Genomic DNA, 17,305 nt, shown 5'->3' on the forward strand with positions numbered 1-17,305 from the left:
TTAAACCTCACTATAGCAAAGTTGGTAAAAGCGGTAAATTACTTTGTTATATCGAAACCTCGGTAAACTGAAATTCGACCTTTTATGCAAGGCATAGTTACCGAAGGATTAATTTTAAACTGAAAATGCCACAAGAATGCTAGACTAATACGGCAACATGAAAAAACTTTTTTTGCTTGAAAAAAGTCAATTTTGTGGAGCCTGAGGTGCAGCAATCACAATTAGATGCCTTGCCAGGGTGTCACGTGTAAAGTCAAAACAAATGCAGGTTTAACGCACTGTGGAATTGTGTTTATTCTGCTGCCGCGGCTTGTCATCAAGTGCTCGCCCGTTGCCCAGAGCAGTGCGACGGCTTTGCTATCACGTTGCCCAGCCAAACCATTTGCTCTCCACGAATGAGCAACGTCGAAAACCGTCGCATGTTAGAAAAAAAGAGTCACAGTTTCACCGCAAGAGCGAAATAATGAATCCGATAGAAATAGAAATTTTATACGAATATAGGCTAGCAGCTCATTCTTTCAGGAAATGCATCCGCTGCAGTAAGAGAAGTGACCTATCTATGGCTCAGGGGTGGATCGAGGTGCCCACTATGGGGGGGAGTACAAAGGCTGAAGCCAGAGTCTCAGCAGTGCATTTTGGTGGGTCACGCATAATTACAACAACCCTGACGGGATTATAGCAACACCTAGAAGCCTTCGTTGGAAGTGTGCATAGGTAATGAAGCAGGAAAGGGTAGAGCGATGAGGAGAGCAGGGCCAAATTCTCTTTACTCCTTGTGGTCAGTGGTAGGCAAAGCAACCTGACAAAGGGCGCAAACTCAACAGGGAGCCTGACAAAGGAGGTGGACGACAGGCACTGAAGCCGGGGGGCGGGGGCTGGCACAGGCTTTGGGGAGGGGGGGGGGCAATCGCCGCTACCGCCCCGTCCCCCTCTGGATCCGCCACTGCTATGGATTCAACGGAAGTTTGCAATTAGAGCACAACACCTACAAAGGTATGAGCCGTCTGCTGATCCCCTCTAACGATACCGCGGCACACCAGGCCACACCCGCTGGTACAAAGTACGCACTTCCTGTCGGACTCACGCAGGACCCCCGCCCCCTTCCCCAATCCTCGGGCTCCTATCTCCAGGTGCCCATCGCACGAGGCTGCAACAAGGCTGCAACATCTTCCACTCACCTCTGGGTCTGTTCGCACCACCTCGATTGTCCGCTCGTCTGGAAGCAACAAAAACGGCCTCTGTGGAGCAGCCTCTGATGGCAGCAGTGGACGCAGACGGCAGAACACCCGTATGTTGCCCTAGAACAGAAGAGCATGTCTTTTAATCCATTAGAGCAGGAGGCCAAGTGACACCAATACAATTAACATCAGGTTTTTGCCTGCAGACAAGCCAAGTGCACAGGAGTGAGGTCACTTCTCATCAGCTCTGCATGGCCCAGGTGGCTGCTACAACAGGCTTAAAATGCGGTTGTTATTGTTGCACTTGCTGCTTCTAGTCTCATTTAGTGGTGGCCACCTAGCCTCTTTTTAGATCTTTTAAGGAGTATTTTCAAGGGCCCTGACATCTGTTTTTTCCAAGGATTGGAACAAGCTGCACGTCCTCGTGTTACTGAATGGCAGCCGCACCTTGAGCTCCTGCAGGGTGTTGTGCAATTGGCGACGCTCCTGCTCTGCCGCGTTGATTTGCTCTTCCTGCGCAGTCACCTGCGCGCGGAGCTCGCAGACTAGGGACTCCAGCCGTGCCTTCTCTGCTTCTAGTGTCGACCGCTGGAACTCGAGGGACTCCTGCTGTGCCTGTGAAACATGCATGGTAACCTTGCTCATTTATCAACATAGCATGTATGCAATGTGGTCACTCACTCACATTTTCTCAATTTAGTATTTACCCTAAGGGCCCTTGGCATTACACATAGAGGAGAGAGCACCATCCAATTTTTTCAACTTTCTGTGAACTGCAAAACTAAAAAACAAAAACAAATGCCTGCTTTTGTGTTTTTTGTTCAAGTGGTGTAACAACCACGTGCGAAATAGGTCTGCAGGCCTGCCAGCATGCTTACTGGGCCTCGCAATGCTCGTATAGTAAACCCCCGTGAATATATATGCAGTACTTGCAGTATGGGAAAGTCACTTAACTATGCGCCATGTGCAAATTCTAAACACACACACACAAAAAAAAAACTTGGAGGATGCTTGAACTTCGCCTTCAAGAGTAGAAAACGCAGTAGCATAATCGGGCCCCGTGCGCATCACCTTCTTAATTGCTAGCCTGGCTTCAGTTCTCGGTGGATGCCTCAACGGTGCTGTAAGGGAAAGAACATCTGTGCCCGTAACATGGGCCATAATTCTTCCTTTTGCGAATCAATGAAGGGCCCACTATGCGTCCGTAAGGCAACACACGATCCTACGCAGCTATTGATGGTTTTGCTACTGATGATGATTAAATATGTCCGAGCGCTTTGTAATGGATGGGCCTTTGAAACCCCATTTGCTGCGCAGTTCAAATGTTTTGTCACCTGGTCTGATTCTATGCTTCTGCCACACAATATTCATGCGTTAAGGAGACTCCTCCCACTATATGACATTCGTGTAGCGTTTTCTTCCGAAGCAGTTTCAAGCAATGACGTGGCTCTGTGGTAGAATGCCTGCTTGCCATGCAGAAGGAGGCCTGGACTCTATTCTCACTCAAACTGAAGATCGATTTTACTTGCATCTTTTAATTTTTCCCTCACGGACAATTTTTTGCCGAGCGCACCTTTTCCCTTTAGCCCCGACGAGCGTGCCGAAAGCTACACAACAGAGGGCAGAAAGCTATGCCAGCATATCTCGTGGCGGCTACAGTAACTATGGAGTACAGGAAGCACTATTTTTGTGCTGAGGTATGGTTGAGCTATGGAAGAATCCACCGGTTTCTTCCTGCATTAGCTTGACCAATGGAGAAAAGCTAAACGCTAACAGTGCACTTTGAAGCAGCTTCACTTCGCTACGCACCAATCTAGACATCTAGCTCACAAAGTGCATAGCAGAGAGCAAGCAAGTACTGCCATAGCAGACTCAATACGAGACTAAGATGATGCTTGAAATAGCACGGGTGCAGTATGCCGCATGCCCCACAGTGCCACCTCGGAGGAGGACAAGCCGAACAGCACACTGTTTGCTGTAGATAAGAACGCACACTTTTATCCATTTAACTCGAAGCAAACAATAGGAATATTAGCAAGATTTCATCTGCCAAGTGGAGAGAGCGCTTGAAGTGAACGTAAATTCCCTACTGTGTGCAGTGCTACGATATCTGGCTCAAATGTTCACAGGTGCCTTGGCTACTGATTGGCAGTGTTCTCTCGCTATTCAGGAAGCGTTGCAGGGTCCCTTAAAGGGGGACAACATGGGTTCTTAAAGACCAAGAATTGTGAGAAAATATATCTTTCAAAAATGGTATTTTCAGAATTTCTTCCATTAATCTGCAACTTCAAGTTTTGTGCAGGTTAGAATCAATATTTGAGCCATATCAGTTTTCAACACGAGTGTCAGCAGAAGATGAGCTAAAGTTTCAATAAAAAAGCAGCTTTTCCATGAAATGAGACTGCTATCACCGGAGTGACTAACAGGACATACCATCATCCTGGAGACCACTAATGCAATAGCATTTGTGAATAGTCTTTCTGGTGCTCCACATTAATATTAGCTTAGAAGAATAGACTCCCGGGCCAGTTGGTATTCAATTATCAGAGAAACTGTGCAAAAAACACAGACAAAGGTAGGAAAGAACAGCACAAGCATATACTAACAACCATAGGTCGGCAAACTCACTCATGAGCCGACTCACTCAGATTCAGGTTGGGCCGCGTGTCTGGGTGAGTAATATTTGAGTGACTGAGTCCGAGTGAGTCGGGCTGAGGAAAATTTTAGTGACCGAGTCCAAATGAGTCCGGTCGAGGAAAATATTCGTGAGTCTAAGTCCGAGTGAGCCTTAAGCACAAAATATATTTCTTGAGTGAGTGAGTGAGCTCCACCTTTACTGCCGACCTATGGTCCTATCTACTCATGTTCAGCATTACTATCAGTCTTATATTGGCTTATACTCACTTATATTGGCTTATACTTATACTGGTTTATACTCAAGTCAATTCACACATACGTCAAAGCACGAGCATTCATGCACCACCACAATATTTATCAGAAGCGCGAGTTGTGGGGGGGGTTCCATGACCTGCCCCCGCAACTCTTTCACGGGAGTTCTTCATACAATATCTCATGCGAGTCGTGTATTTCATAAAAATGCCCTTACTAGATTGAAACCACTGATGACGCGTATTTGAAGGTACAAGAACAAAAGGCGTATCGTAGAACACAGATTATGTGAGATATTGGTGTTAAAGAGCACTGGCACCATGATCGAGAAAGCTCATTTTACCCTAACGGACTCACTCACGCTCACTCAGGCTCGGGTCAAGCCGTGAGTACGAGTCTGAGCGAGTCCAGTTGAAAAAAAGTTTAGCGAGTCTGAGTGAGCCCTCATAGCAAAATATATTTCTTGAATGAGCCTGAGTGAGCTCACATTTTTTTTGCCGACATATGCTAACAACTGAATTTTTTAATTGAAAACACCAAACTATATAAGGCAAAAACCATGTGTGCGTGATTAAAGGGACATTAAAGGCAAATATTAAGTCGACGTTATTAAGTCGACAAATATTAAGTCGACTTAATATTTGGAAAGGCTTTGGAAAAGTTTTTATCACTCTTTTTATGGTTTGTTTGTGGTGTGCTCTTATCGGATGTGCTTACGAAACTTTTATCTGTCCGTATATACGTCTCTTGTTCCCATTAAACCTTCAGTTGGTAGTATAAGTGCCTGTCCGTGTGTTATTTCTTTACGTCCTTGTCTACATTAAACGCTCGCATTTCAAGCAAGCCGAATGGATCACCAACTAGCCCAGTCAGCCATTTTGACTCGTTATGCGGTCGCGTACGGCGCCTCGCCGGCGGTTTGTTTACATTGCGGCTGCATACATTCTCACTCCCTGCCTATTCTGACGTGCGACGTCGTCCTTTTCTACGCGCCGCACGTGTCTGTTGTGTGGTGCCTCTGTCGTGTCACACCACCGCATTTGCAGCACTCACGACACCACAGCACAGCACCGAGTACACCGCACCGTCGTACTGGTCTCACACTCCTCTCGTTTTCTGCTCGCGCTACGCGTGCGATCTTCAAGGCACTCGTGCACACATTCTCCTCTCGCGATGTGCTGAGCAGCAGTGGGCGTGTTCTTGCTCACGGTGCTCATGTGAGCGCACTTGCGCTCCAACCTTGCGCTGCGCTTGGCTTAGCGTTATATTGAACTGTGGGTCGTAGTCTCGCGGGGTCGGTGGAGGTGGTGTGGAGCACGTTTGCCAAGAAAGACGCCCTTTTGTCAAAGATAACGCCCAGATTGTCGGGAAAATGAAAGGTTGAAAACAAATTAGTGCGCCATGCTTTTAGAAAGGTGAAAATAAACGGCACCATGATCGCGCAGAACATTGATCCTGAAACTTCTGCAACTTCTGGATGTAAATCAACGCCAAAAAAAAGTCACCCTGCTTCAAGACATGTGTGCATATGAGAGAAGCGTTTATAAATTACACAACCAGCACGGACTAATTCATGCCAACAGGAGCTTGCCACGAAAACCACCCAAAAACGGGCATGTCCCCCCCAAAAATGACTTTTAAGCCGGGCTTCTTGGCAACAATTTTTGCAGTGAACAGCCCAAGGGCAGAGGATAAAACACCATGACGAAAACGAGGACAAGAGAACGATAATGACAGGGCCAGCGCTTTGTTCCTTTGCTGTCGTTCTCGTCGCGCTGTTTTATTCTCTGCTCTAATTATGAACCGACTAGCCCTCATCAGGCTGTTACCAATGCACAGGAACGAAACAAGGTGCGTTCGCATTTGCTTGCTCCACTGTTGCGTTTTTGCACATCAGTTCTCCCAAAGTTTAAAAGCCACACTGCTAAAATTTGAGGAAAAAGATATGCGCGCACACACACACACACACACACACACACACACACACCCACACACACCACACACACACACACACACACCACACACACACACACACACACACACACACACACACAAACACACACACACACACACACACACACACACCCACACACACACAACACACACACACACACACCAACACACCCACACACACACACACCACACACACACACACACACACACACACACACACACACACACACACACACACACACACCCACACACAAACACACACACACACACACACACACACACACACACACACACCACACACACACACAACACACACACACACACACACACACACACACAACAACACAACACCACACACACACACCACACACACACACACACACACACACACACACACACACACACACACACACACTGTTTCAGCTAGCAGCACTTCAGCGAATGGTAACATATGTGCTGATTTGCCTCAGAAATATGGGAGAGATTTTTTGTAACCAATTCCAATGGATTTGTTCACAGTCAATGTCTAGAAAGAACGGAATGCTGCAATATCCGTTGCAGCAATATGGCCTCTTTACGCGTTTGAAATAAAAGGAAAAGTTAAGTAGCTTGAGTGCCTGCTTTTGTGAAACGCAAAAATGTTTGCGATCATATAGTGGATGAACGACATATATAAAACGATCAGAAAGGGTCTTTGTTTTGGAGAGTACTGCGTACAAGAAATGATACAAGTACTTTCAAAGGCTTATCAGAATAAGCTAACAGAGTTATAATGATAAAAAAATTGGGAAATTAAACCGCATCTATTATTATTGATAAAAAACACCGCCATTTGTGCATTTATGTGATGAGTGCAATACAGAACCCGTTCATGAGCTCGCAGGCCACAAGTAGGATTATAAGAGCACTAGTGCAGATACGCAATCGTGATCACAGTGTTAAATATTTCGCGGTATGCGCAATACCACAACGGGTTTGCACATCAGCTGGTGTTCCAGTGTGCTCTTTCCTGAAGGTACTGAATGGGCACAACGATATGGGAAGAGTCGACTAAACTTTATTGCTGTATGCGTAAGGACCACTCGATCTGCCATACGACAATGATCAAAATGAGGAGCGCAAAATAAATGAAGATTTGAATCTGCATACAGGCTTCGCACTTGTTTTGCCAATACATTTCTCTTGAATATGCAGTTCCACAGTTCAATTCAGTGCTTATAATCTTCTCAAGGCTGATGCGTCATTGTGTGGCATAAGAATGTTGCGTACCGACTTCTGGAGTGACGTGGATTTCTTTGCAACTTGGAAACGGATCACCAGCAGCACGCGCTCCGCCAGCATTGCTCAGTCGCTTCCGCGGGCGAGACGACGACGTTTGACATTTTCGGCGGCCCACCAGGGGAGCATCTGGCGCTGGCGTCACGGGCGCAAACTTTAGGTTGTGTCGTCTATTGCTCTACATGACAGCTAAGATATCACGTGCAAAGCTAACACCTTCCTGAAAAGGGGAAGATCTTTGGCAGCAGAACTTTGAGGCTTGTTTAGGGGCACAGTTAATATCTGCGGCACAAGATGTGATCAGAGTACGCATGGAATGCCATACAACAACAATACGCTCTATGGAAGCTGGATTGGGGATTCGTTGCAACTATTAAAGGGGTCATGAAGCACCCCTTGGGCTTGTTGAAAAAACACATCCTGCGGAAAGCTGACACGGCTATGAACTGCTCAGCCAAATACTACAGTCGTGCGCGCCGCGTAAAGGCCACAAGCGGAGCGCGAAGTTGCCCTTTCCCCAGGCGCCCTCTTTTCAAACAGAGGCCGGTTCTCACTCTCGTCGGTGGGCGGGGCGTCTGGCAGTTTACGTCGCAAGAGACATAGCATGCTTATTGGCCGATAGCCGACGTAAATCGAGAGCGCCGTTCGGATCAGATGCGCTTCTTGCCGCGGGGTGCCGCCACTTGCCGGCGCCGCCCTCCTCAGTACACGGTAGCCGCACTCGCGCAAGCGAATCACAGCGGGAGAGCGATCGCGTTTCATGACGCGCACTGACGTAACTTCTTTCCCCCGTATCATCCCTCCCTGTCTAGCTTCGAGTGCGCTCGTTGGCACGAGAAAAGAGAGAAAGCGCTGGGAGCGTGCGCCAAACCCCCGTAACTCCGCTGATTCTTGACGGATTCGAGAAATTTTTGCGGCAATCGATTCGGGAGGCAGTAAACTCCGATACTAAGGTCATTAGCTCATTACTTGGAAAAGTGGTTCATGACCCCTTTAACTATCAGTGCACTTTACATGGGCGCGTATTCATCAAGTTTTACTTACAGGAGACATATAATAAGGGAACATATTTTTATGTACCATGCTCCTCCTTGCTTTCTGGAAAACTCAGAGTGAAAATTAAGGGCACTAATCCAACAAAGGAGCACACACATCACAACTAGTAGACCTATCCATTCAGCTACAGTGGACCCTTCCGATTTTTGCAACGTTCATCATAATGTGTTGTGTATGCTTCACTGCATAATGGATTTGCATTATGCGAAGCTCACTTTTGGGAACCATACGGCCACGAAAGGATCTGCACATGAGTGTGTGTGCCGGTTTGATGCTGCCAGCTAATCAACATGGCAGCGGTCGTGGCCTTCAATCTATGCTGTTTTGGACCTGAAATCAAAGCCAGAAGGCAAAAAAAAAGAAACCTAGCACCAAGGCTCTTTAGCATCAAAAACTTTAGAAATACTCATACACTGACTGTATGGTGTAAGTGGCGATGCCATGAACGCATACGAATCATCAGGCGTATTATATGATCATTAAAAAACGCCAAGTCTGCACGGAAAGCGCAGCACAGTTACAGTGAAAGCTGGAAGAGCGGCATTCCTAGAGCCGGTTATAAACTCTCGTGTGTCTACTAATACAAGTACACTAGCAACGTACCCACTACTGTATTCTGTGGACAGTCATTTCTGCCCAAGCTGCACGCGTCCAGTGGCAGCAGCGTGTTCTGAGCTGTTCTAAGACCGCCTGTGTTTGCACTGTAGAGGTCTGGGCCAGCCGCCGCGCAGAACCCCTCAGAGACGAGGACGAGACGCTGAGCACGGCCGCTCGATCTCCCCGTGCACTCAGCAACAAGTTTTATCATTCCAAGACTCGGCCGCGACTCACTGTCAACGGCCACTGAGCGCGAGCCGCGAGCGTGTCCGTGTCCATCGTTCTCTTCTACCGTCGGCGCGCTCGCGGCTGCCGCTCCCATAGCATATAAAAGTTACACACGCAGATGCCACAGTTACAAGGATAGTTGTGACGCGCCTACATTAGGTGCATTTAAAGCGCGCCTATGTCGCAAGCTGCACGCAGGGGCAACAGCGCCTTCTGAGCAGCTGAACGATAATCTATTTCCGCAAGGAGCACTTATTTGCAATTTGCGTTTTAGCGTGGCATACAGTGGTTCTCTATAACTGATATTTTGTATTTAGTTGCTTTCATACTCGTAGACTACCTACAATCTTATTAATTAAGCGTTATTGTTAAGCATCAAACCACCGCGTTAAAGCGAATGCCAAAAGCGTGCCCTGATGTCAAGCTAATCTAGTAACGTAGGTCAAGCACAACGTCCACAAATTTACTAGTGACATGTCTCCCGCCAAATAAAAAAGTTAATGCACTTGCACTTCACCCTTGCGAACGTCCATGTGTACTTGGCATTCCCCGTGCACAGATGACGCAGAACGAATAAAAAAAATATGCATTACAGTCCTCAATGAAACAGCTGTTCTCCAGAAAATAATGGCTCACTTGAATTGCTAGTTTACTATATTCACAGCAGTAGACAGGTTGGCTTGTTCACAATTCAGAATGTTACATACATAACACAGAAACACGAGGACTAAAGCAAATAGGTACAAAACTGGAAAAACTCGGTCATATATGCACTCCCTCGTCCACCTGCACATTATGTTGAAGTTCACTTATACAACAGGCACCTTCAATTATGCTACGATTAGTGAAATATCGCCCAACCTACGTTAGAACACAGTGATGACTTGTTGAATAACTGCCTGTCACCTATTTCTCTTCCACAATGTGTTCTAATGTGTAAGTCATCTGTTTTACTTGTTTGGTAATAAAACACAGGCCGTTACATTGAGCAAGCAGTGTTTCACCAATTTGTATTGCATGCAGAAGTTCATTGCTTCCATTTGCATGCACGACAAATAGTCATACCTCAACTGATACAGGAAACAGTGTTTGCACTATTTTATTGGAATCAAAACAGAAGCAGTCCTCATGTCAGTGCAAGCATATGTATATTTCCATTTTTGTGCACAGAGCCTGCACCCAATACTGAACACATGGAACAACATATACAGTTATAGCCCAAGTACTATATATAATTCACAGCAGTAAAGCAACATGAAAGTAGTGTGTAAAACCTCCTCATAATGCATATTGATATGTGCACTTCACAGTGCCAGTATCTAAGCACAATCCAAAGAAATTGGATGCACAAGGAACTTTGTGTCAGCCTACACATGAAGGCAACTAAAATAGTACAGTAAGGCTAGCTTTACTTTTGAGAAATATGCAACCATGCAGATAGGCATGTTCTAGTATTTTTATTGCATTAGTTTGCACTATGGCGTCAAAACATGTCGCACATGATCATACAGTTGAGTTTCCTGCAGAAAAGTCTAAAATTGATCGTAGATCCACTTACCACAATTTATAAAAGCATTCAGCAACGCCCACAAAATGACAACGCGGCCTTCATATGTTGATGCACATATTTGGTTACAGATATCTGAAAACTAACGTAAATTTCTCGAATTATGCTTGGGAACTTGTCGGCGTTATCACATGACTACAATGTACCAATACTTCCATTATGTATAATTAGTACATCTATGTTTACAATATATCCATGCCAGCTAGTGCCATCTGCAACTTAAAGTTCTTCATATTTAATTCCTCACTTCATGGCTTATGCATAATTACCACACTGAAAATTAGGCCCAGCATTATGGCTTCAAGATGAACTTGAAATTAGGCAATAATGTGCCCAAAATTAAAAATTTCTTATAAATAGTGGCTGATGGCTTGGCACATTGGATCCTAGTACTTGATATGCCATGAGGTGGAATAAAATTTAACCACACACTTAGAGACTGTAAAGCAGTCAGGACTTATGTTCATAGTAAAAGAAAGCGGGAAAACAAAACCACCACACATGTAGAAATGAAGGGGACGGGATGACACAGTACTAGCAACTGAAGTTTAACACGTGCAAAAATATAACAGCACGAGGGACGGGACTGAAGACACAAAAACCACAGGACGAGTGCTGACTACAAACTGTCTCCCAGGTAACTGCCTCCCAGGTAACTGAGTTCCTGTGGCAACACGCCAGGGTATCCTGCCAAGTTCGGGAGAAGCAGAACGAGACTCTGCACAACGTTACCGTTCTGGGAAACAAGACCTTGCCCGCAAAAGTAGAAGAAGTACTGAACAAGGGACCCAAGTACAGTTACGAGCCTCGCAAGCAACGACATCAACTTTTGGCTATGGTACGCACTGTGGCAGACCGTGCAGCCGAGGATGACAAAGGGAGACTCGTCGGAGATGGCGTCGCCTCACTCAAGCGCACAGTAAGTCACAAGCTTCCCAAGAAACCTCCTTTCCGGGACGTTGTTAAGTGTCTTGAAGAGAACAATCTCAGTGTTCTTCAAGGCAGACAAAGACAGGGGGTTTGTGGTGATGCCTAAAGGAATGTTTCGAGAGAAGGCATGGGACGCTGTGCAAAAGAACTTCAAGTGTATTTCTTTTGATCCTAAGGAGTGCAAGAAGTTGGCTGTTCGCAAACTGTCAGAGCTTCACATGGATGGTCTCAGGAGGGCAGTGGAAAAAGGGGGCTCGGGTTTTTTAGAAATATTTTTTACGGCGAAAACCCATAAGCCTGCTTGTCCGTTTCGTGCAATTGTGTCGGAAGGCCATTCGTGGTTGATTAACCTCAGTCGTTTTCTCCAGCGCCAGCTTAGCGCGTTGCCCTGTGACGATCCGTTCGGAATCGGCAATTCATCTCAGTTGGTCGAATTTATGGAGTGCGTGGAGAAGGAATCTGGCTTGACGGCCTTCTCGATCGACATAGAGGAACTATATTACTCAGTGCCGCACGCGGAACTTTTTAGTGCGGTCAGAACAAAGATTGAGGAAGTGGGAGACGTGAAATTTCAAAATAGCTCAGGCATCACTAGTGAACATTTTATGGCCTTGTTGGAATTCTATCTTCAGTCGACTGTTGTAACCTTTGAGGACAAACATTATGTGCAAAGGAGTGGTATATGTATTGGGTGCCCCCGTCGCACCCATACTGTGCAATATATTTTTGTCGGGTATAGATCATGATGTTCAGGCTAATCTCTCTGATTCAAGAGTAGTAAAAATTTTTAGGTATGCGGATGATTTCTTGGTTGTACTGAAAGATGTTCCTAATTTTGCTCTTGATGAATGTATTGATGGTGTGATCAGCACTTTTAAGTTGTACGGCAGTGGATTACGCTTTACTTTTGAGAAACCAGAGCATGACGTCATTCAGTTTTTAGATGTTCGGTTGCATTTTCATGAAGCTCGTGTCTGCTGGATTTACAATCCGCGCTCTTCAAAAGGGTTTCTACCGTATGATAGTGCTCATTCTAAAACTATCAAAAGAGGGATCGCCATCACTTGTTTGGGCGCATCGTTAGAAAAGTCGTGTACCCACCTTGTGCAATCAGGGTTTTCCTCCCAAATTACGCGCCTTTTGCGTTCAGGATACCCGGAATTAACAATTACTTCCGTGTGTGAGCAGCTGTTGCAGACAATAAAACACCCTGAGGGAAGGAGAAACAAGAAAGAAAAGAAGAGGGTACAGGCTATTCCGTACCTACATAAAGTATCGCACAACATAAAAAAAGTAGCATCAAGATACGGAGTCAATGTTGTTTTTTCTGCGCCTCAGAAGCTGAGTAAAGTTTGTTCCTTAGTACACAGGGTGCCTGAGTTGTGTGAGAAGAAGCACAGGAACAAGTTCACTGAATGCCAGTCTCAGGTCGTCTATGAAATCCCGCTCAGTTGCGGACGGAAATACATCGGCCAAACGGGCCGATGTTTTAATGATAGGGCTCGAGAGCACAGGTTGAATGTGCAAAACAAGTCAGGGGGGCACCTGGCGGACCACTGCCGCAGGTGTGGTTGTGCACCAGAGTTTCATAGAAGCAGTTTTTTAAAAAGAGCGAGCAACAAATTGGAGAGAGAAATAATGCAGGCGTTTCTTATCAACAAAGCTGGTGATCAATGTGTTAGCGAACCTTCCTTATTTCTCTCCAAAGACGAGATGGCCTTTTTGGAAGGCCATGTATGAACAACCTTTTAAGTTTTAAGTTTTAATTAGACAGGGCTGGGTTTCATCTGTTGAACATCTTCTGTATGACAGAGCACTCTTGTTTTGCGGTCGTGGGGGGGCGGGTCATCGTCTTTTCCAGCTGCCACGTTTTTAGTCGTGTTTTTGGTTGTCTTTTGTGTGTGGTTTTTTTTTTGTTTCTTTTAGTTGTTGGATCATCTTGCTTTCAAGCTGTGCTGATTGGGAGGAGCATGCACAATACAGTGTTCTAACGAGATGTGTGCACTTACATGTTAAACTGTGATAGTGTCTTAAAGCGTGTTTGACAATTGCCATGCGCGTCTGTATAATCTGTGGGTGCTGTTTCGGTGGTTAACTGTGAGTTGATTCAGGTTTTGTATGATATAGCGTTCATGATAGTGCTATTACTGGTTTGGTGAGTGGGGGCGTGTTGTTGGTGGTGACATGTGATGCTATAAAGGAAGCACTTTCATCAAATAAATCTCAGTTGGTAGTCAGCACTCGTCCTGTGGTTTTTGTGTCTTCAGTCCCGTCCCTCGTGCTGTTATATTTTTGCAATGTGGCACCAACTTGCCCAGACAAAGTCTCTGCTTTAACACGTGCTTGGCTTTTTAGACATGTTTTTACTCTTTATGAAGCTGCGTGATTCTCTAATTTTGTAGTTTTTCATACTGTGTGTGTATATCTTTCTGTGGTTTACATTAAACTTCAGTTGCTAGTAGCGCATCATCCTGTGCCTTTCATTCTCATTTCTTTGTGCTGTGGAGTTTTTTTCCACACTTTCTTTAACTATGAATACACATCAGCTAGCTCAGCTGTCGATTTTAGGATAAAGTTAGCTGAATAAAGCCAGTTCCACTAAGTGTCATTCTGAACAATGCGAAATTTTCAAATGCACATGCTACTGGAAAGGTTGCACGCAGTATCATGCATAACACTCTGCATCAATCTCAGTATTTGCTTAAATGCTGTAAGATGTAAGAAATGTTCGAGATAGTGTACAGTGAGGCACAGTAGAGTGTTCCCACAATACACTGTCTCGTACACAAGCAGTGGGCAAGCAACTCTTGCTGCTTTGCCAGAAATGACTTCCTGGAAATGATACAAAAAAAGAAGTTCATTAAGCTTTCTGTGTCCATAAAAATGAATTTCTTCCCAAGGACTCACACTTGACTTTACTTATTGCAGACTTTCTAACAAAACATGAAACAAATGCATAATTGTGAGGCTTCTAAGTAGTTCCTTGTGAACGTTTCACTTAAAGTACGCAGGGCGAAAAATACACGAAGGTAAAGAAATGCGAAACAACACCAGTAGTGTTACTATTTTCCTGTGTACCACCATTCGGGTAGATTTCGATGTTAGTCAAGTTAGCATTATAGTGTAAAGGGGTGTGAATGTTAGTGAGGTTCCCTTTGTATTTAAACACGTTGGACACTAGATTCTTGATCAACCACAGCTGCTCTGTTTAGGACTGAATATTGGGCAACTTTGGTATTGATTCATGGCAAAAATTAACAGCATACTTGTAATGAGGACAAAAGAAGACCTGGACACAATGCCAGCGTTTTCACCTTGTCAGAAATTGTGTCAACAATGAGAATACTGTGTACAGATAATAAACACTATGGCAACATAATTCAAAACAAAATAACGAGAGAGAGGAAACAAGGCGATTCAACAAGGTGGTTCAACAGGTTCAACTGGCTTATATCAATGTGATTAAAATAGCCTTGCATAACTAATACATCTCCTAAAGGCTATTAATATGCATATGTAACCCTGGCAAGTTCCAGTGCTGATATGTGATTAATGAAGTGACAATACCATAAAATGCATGTTCTTCACAACACACACTGTCACTTAGCGGATGTCTGTCACATCGTACACATGTGGTCACAATAATGCGACGATTATGCCACATTCAACGCGCACAAATTGACATCGAGACGGAGGATCAAAACAAGCAAATCAAGCATGAAAACAGCATAAACAGAAAACAAATTTGGCCTCAATGCACATTTCATCACATAACAGCGTGATAATAGCGGCTTCTTTTTTTTTTGCTTTCGTGTATACTCCTTGAAAGCACTCTGCTTCATTTATGCTTTATCGCAAGGAAGGAAATTATTCTAAAAAGAGACAGGGCGTGCAACACGGACACAAGAAAGAGAACAGGACACCACAAACGCCACAAACGGCGTTTGTGGTGTCCTGTTCTCTTTCTTGTGTCCGTGTTGCACGCCCTGTCTCTTTTTAGAATGAATACGTACCAACTAGCTCAGCTCTCTGTCATTCTAAGGAAATTATGCTGTACAAACATCTTTTTTCAAGGCACACTCGCGCATCGAAGCGTGTGCTATATTCACAGGAGTTTCTAAACACGAGCTTAATGACTCTTCTTTCTTTTTCGATTTTTCATTGCACTTTTCACTCGACGCAATGTACAGGAGGATACCTTAAGCTGCCCGAGCGACGATAAGGACGCACGAACAGAGGAAACATTAGTATTACTTACCATTGTGTTCCCGATGGTACTGCGAACGCAGTGGCCCATCATCTGCTTGGTAATATACACAGCGGCAGGCTCGCTTGAGTCGCCGGGACAGTGTCGCACCATATCCCACCCGCAGTAAGACCCGCAGTAAGGCATATTGCACTGTCGTCAAACCACGCATTTCACGTCCAGCGGCAAAGAGCAGGCACAAAACGTGCAAACACGGCCGACACAGCTGGGCAGTTCAGAAGCAGCGTTGAAAAGGCCAAGGTAATCCCATGACAGCTTTGCTTGGGCATCGCGCACACTGCTGGGGCCAGCCTACTCTTCTTGCGTTTCTTTTTTTGCTTTTTTTCCCCTTTTCGCGCGCGCATACGTCACGACGCTTTTTCAAACCTCGCTTGTATTCCGACGCGTCTGATTGTCTGATTTCCTCGCTCTCTTCGACAAGCAGGCGGGCTGCAGCCGTCCGAAGGTCGAAGGGCATTTTATCTCGTTTCCTCCCGTTCACAGCGGCCGCTTAAAAAGAATCACGTTTTTTTTATTTTTGCCTTCGCGTCGCGTTGTCTCCGCACGGGATTTTATTCCGTGCGATGAGGCAGGCCGCCTTGGCCACTTCGTTATCTAAAAGCATATACTGAGTGTACATGCCGTGGTAATCTGCTGCATCGAGGGCTTGCTGGCTTTTCCTTTAAGTTTAATTTTGATTGGATAGAAAAACGACATAAGCGAAGTCACTGAAGCGAAGTAACAACAGTACCAATGCGAAGTATCAATATCAATGCGACATAAGCGAAGTAATGACAGTATCAATGCAAATAGATCACGTCAGTACTTACAACCCAGACGCAATAGACCGCGCCACGCTGCGAAAGCAGCCGTCCAGAACTATTAGTTTCCAGCAGCAGCCGTCAACACTGCGAAGTTACGCGGAAAGGAAACCACACAACATTGAAGCGAGGTGACGTAAGGCACTGGGCGGGGCTCCTCGAACGGCGCTCCCTCTCTCCTCCGGAATGAAGCGAGTTGAGAGGGAGTTGAGAGGGTAAATATTGCGATCGCTATATCTCCGGTCCTTCTTTAGCTTTTTGAAAAATTCTTTCGGCTATATATTTCTGGGAAGGGTCCGAATCATTCTAGGGTGTTTTTCACGCCAAGCCCGAGGAGTGGTTCATGACCCCTTTAAGCTACAGTAGAACCTCGTTGATACGTTCCCGCTTGGTACGATTTCCCGGCTCTTACGCTCGAAATCGCGAAAATTAAAAATAACCTAATACAGCTGTGTGTAATCCGTCCCGGTTAATACGTTCCCGGAAAATACGATTATTCGGCAGCAACGTTCAGCACCGCGGAAAACTGCAGTCGTATGATACGTTTTCTACCCAAACTCTC

The 17,305-nt window shown here is 45.4% G+C and overlaps 1 protein-coding gene across 1 annotated transcript in view; it reads right to left on the reverse strand.

Moving 5' to 3' along the window:
* The window catches only part of LOC119395588 (kinesin-like protein KIFC1), a 273,777-nt gene that overhangs the window by 157,594 nt on the left and 98,878 nt on the right, over positions 1 to 17,305 (reverse strand). Inside the window, exons 8-9 of the mRNA XM_037662566.2 lie at positions 1,626 to 1,793; positions 1,179 to 1,298 (exon numbers count right to left, since the gene is read on the reverse strand). Of these exons, the coding sequence (XP_037518494.1) occupies positions 1,179 to 1,298; positions 1,626 to 1,793 (288 nt within the window). The remainder of the gene's footprint in view (positions 1 to 1,178; positions 1,299 to 1,625; positions 1,794 to 17,305) is intronic.

This window comes from Rhipicephalus sanguineus, chromosome 6 (genome assembly GCF_013339695.2).
Source record: "Rhipicephalus sanguineus isolate Rsan-2018 chromosome 6, BIME_Rsan_1.4, whole genome shotgun sequence".
NCBI classification, from domain to species: Eukaryota; Metazoa; Arthropoda; class Arachnida; order Ixodida; family Ixodidae; genus Rhipicephalus; species Rhipicephalus sanguineus.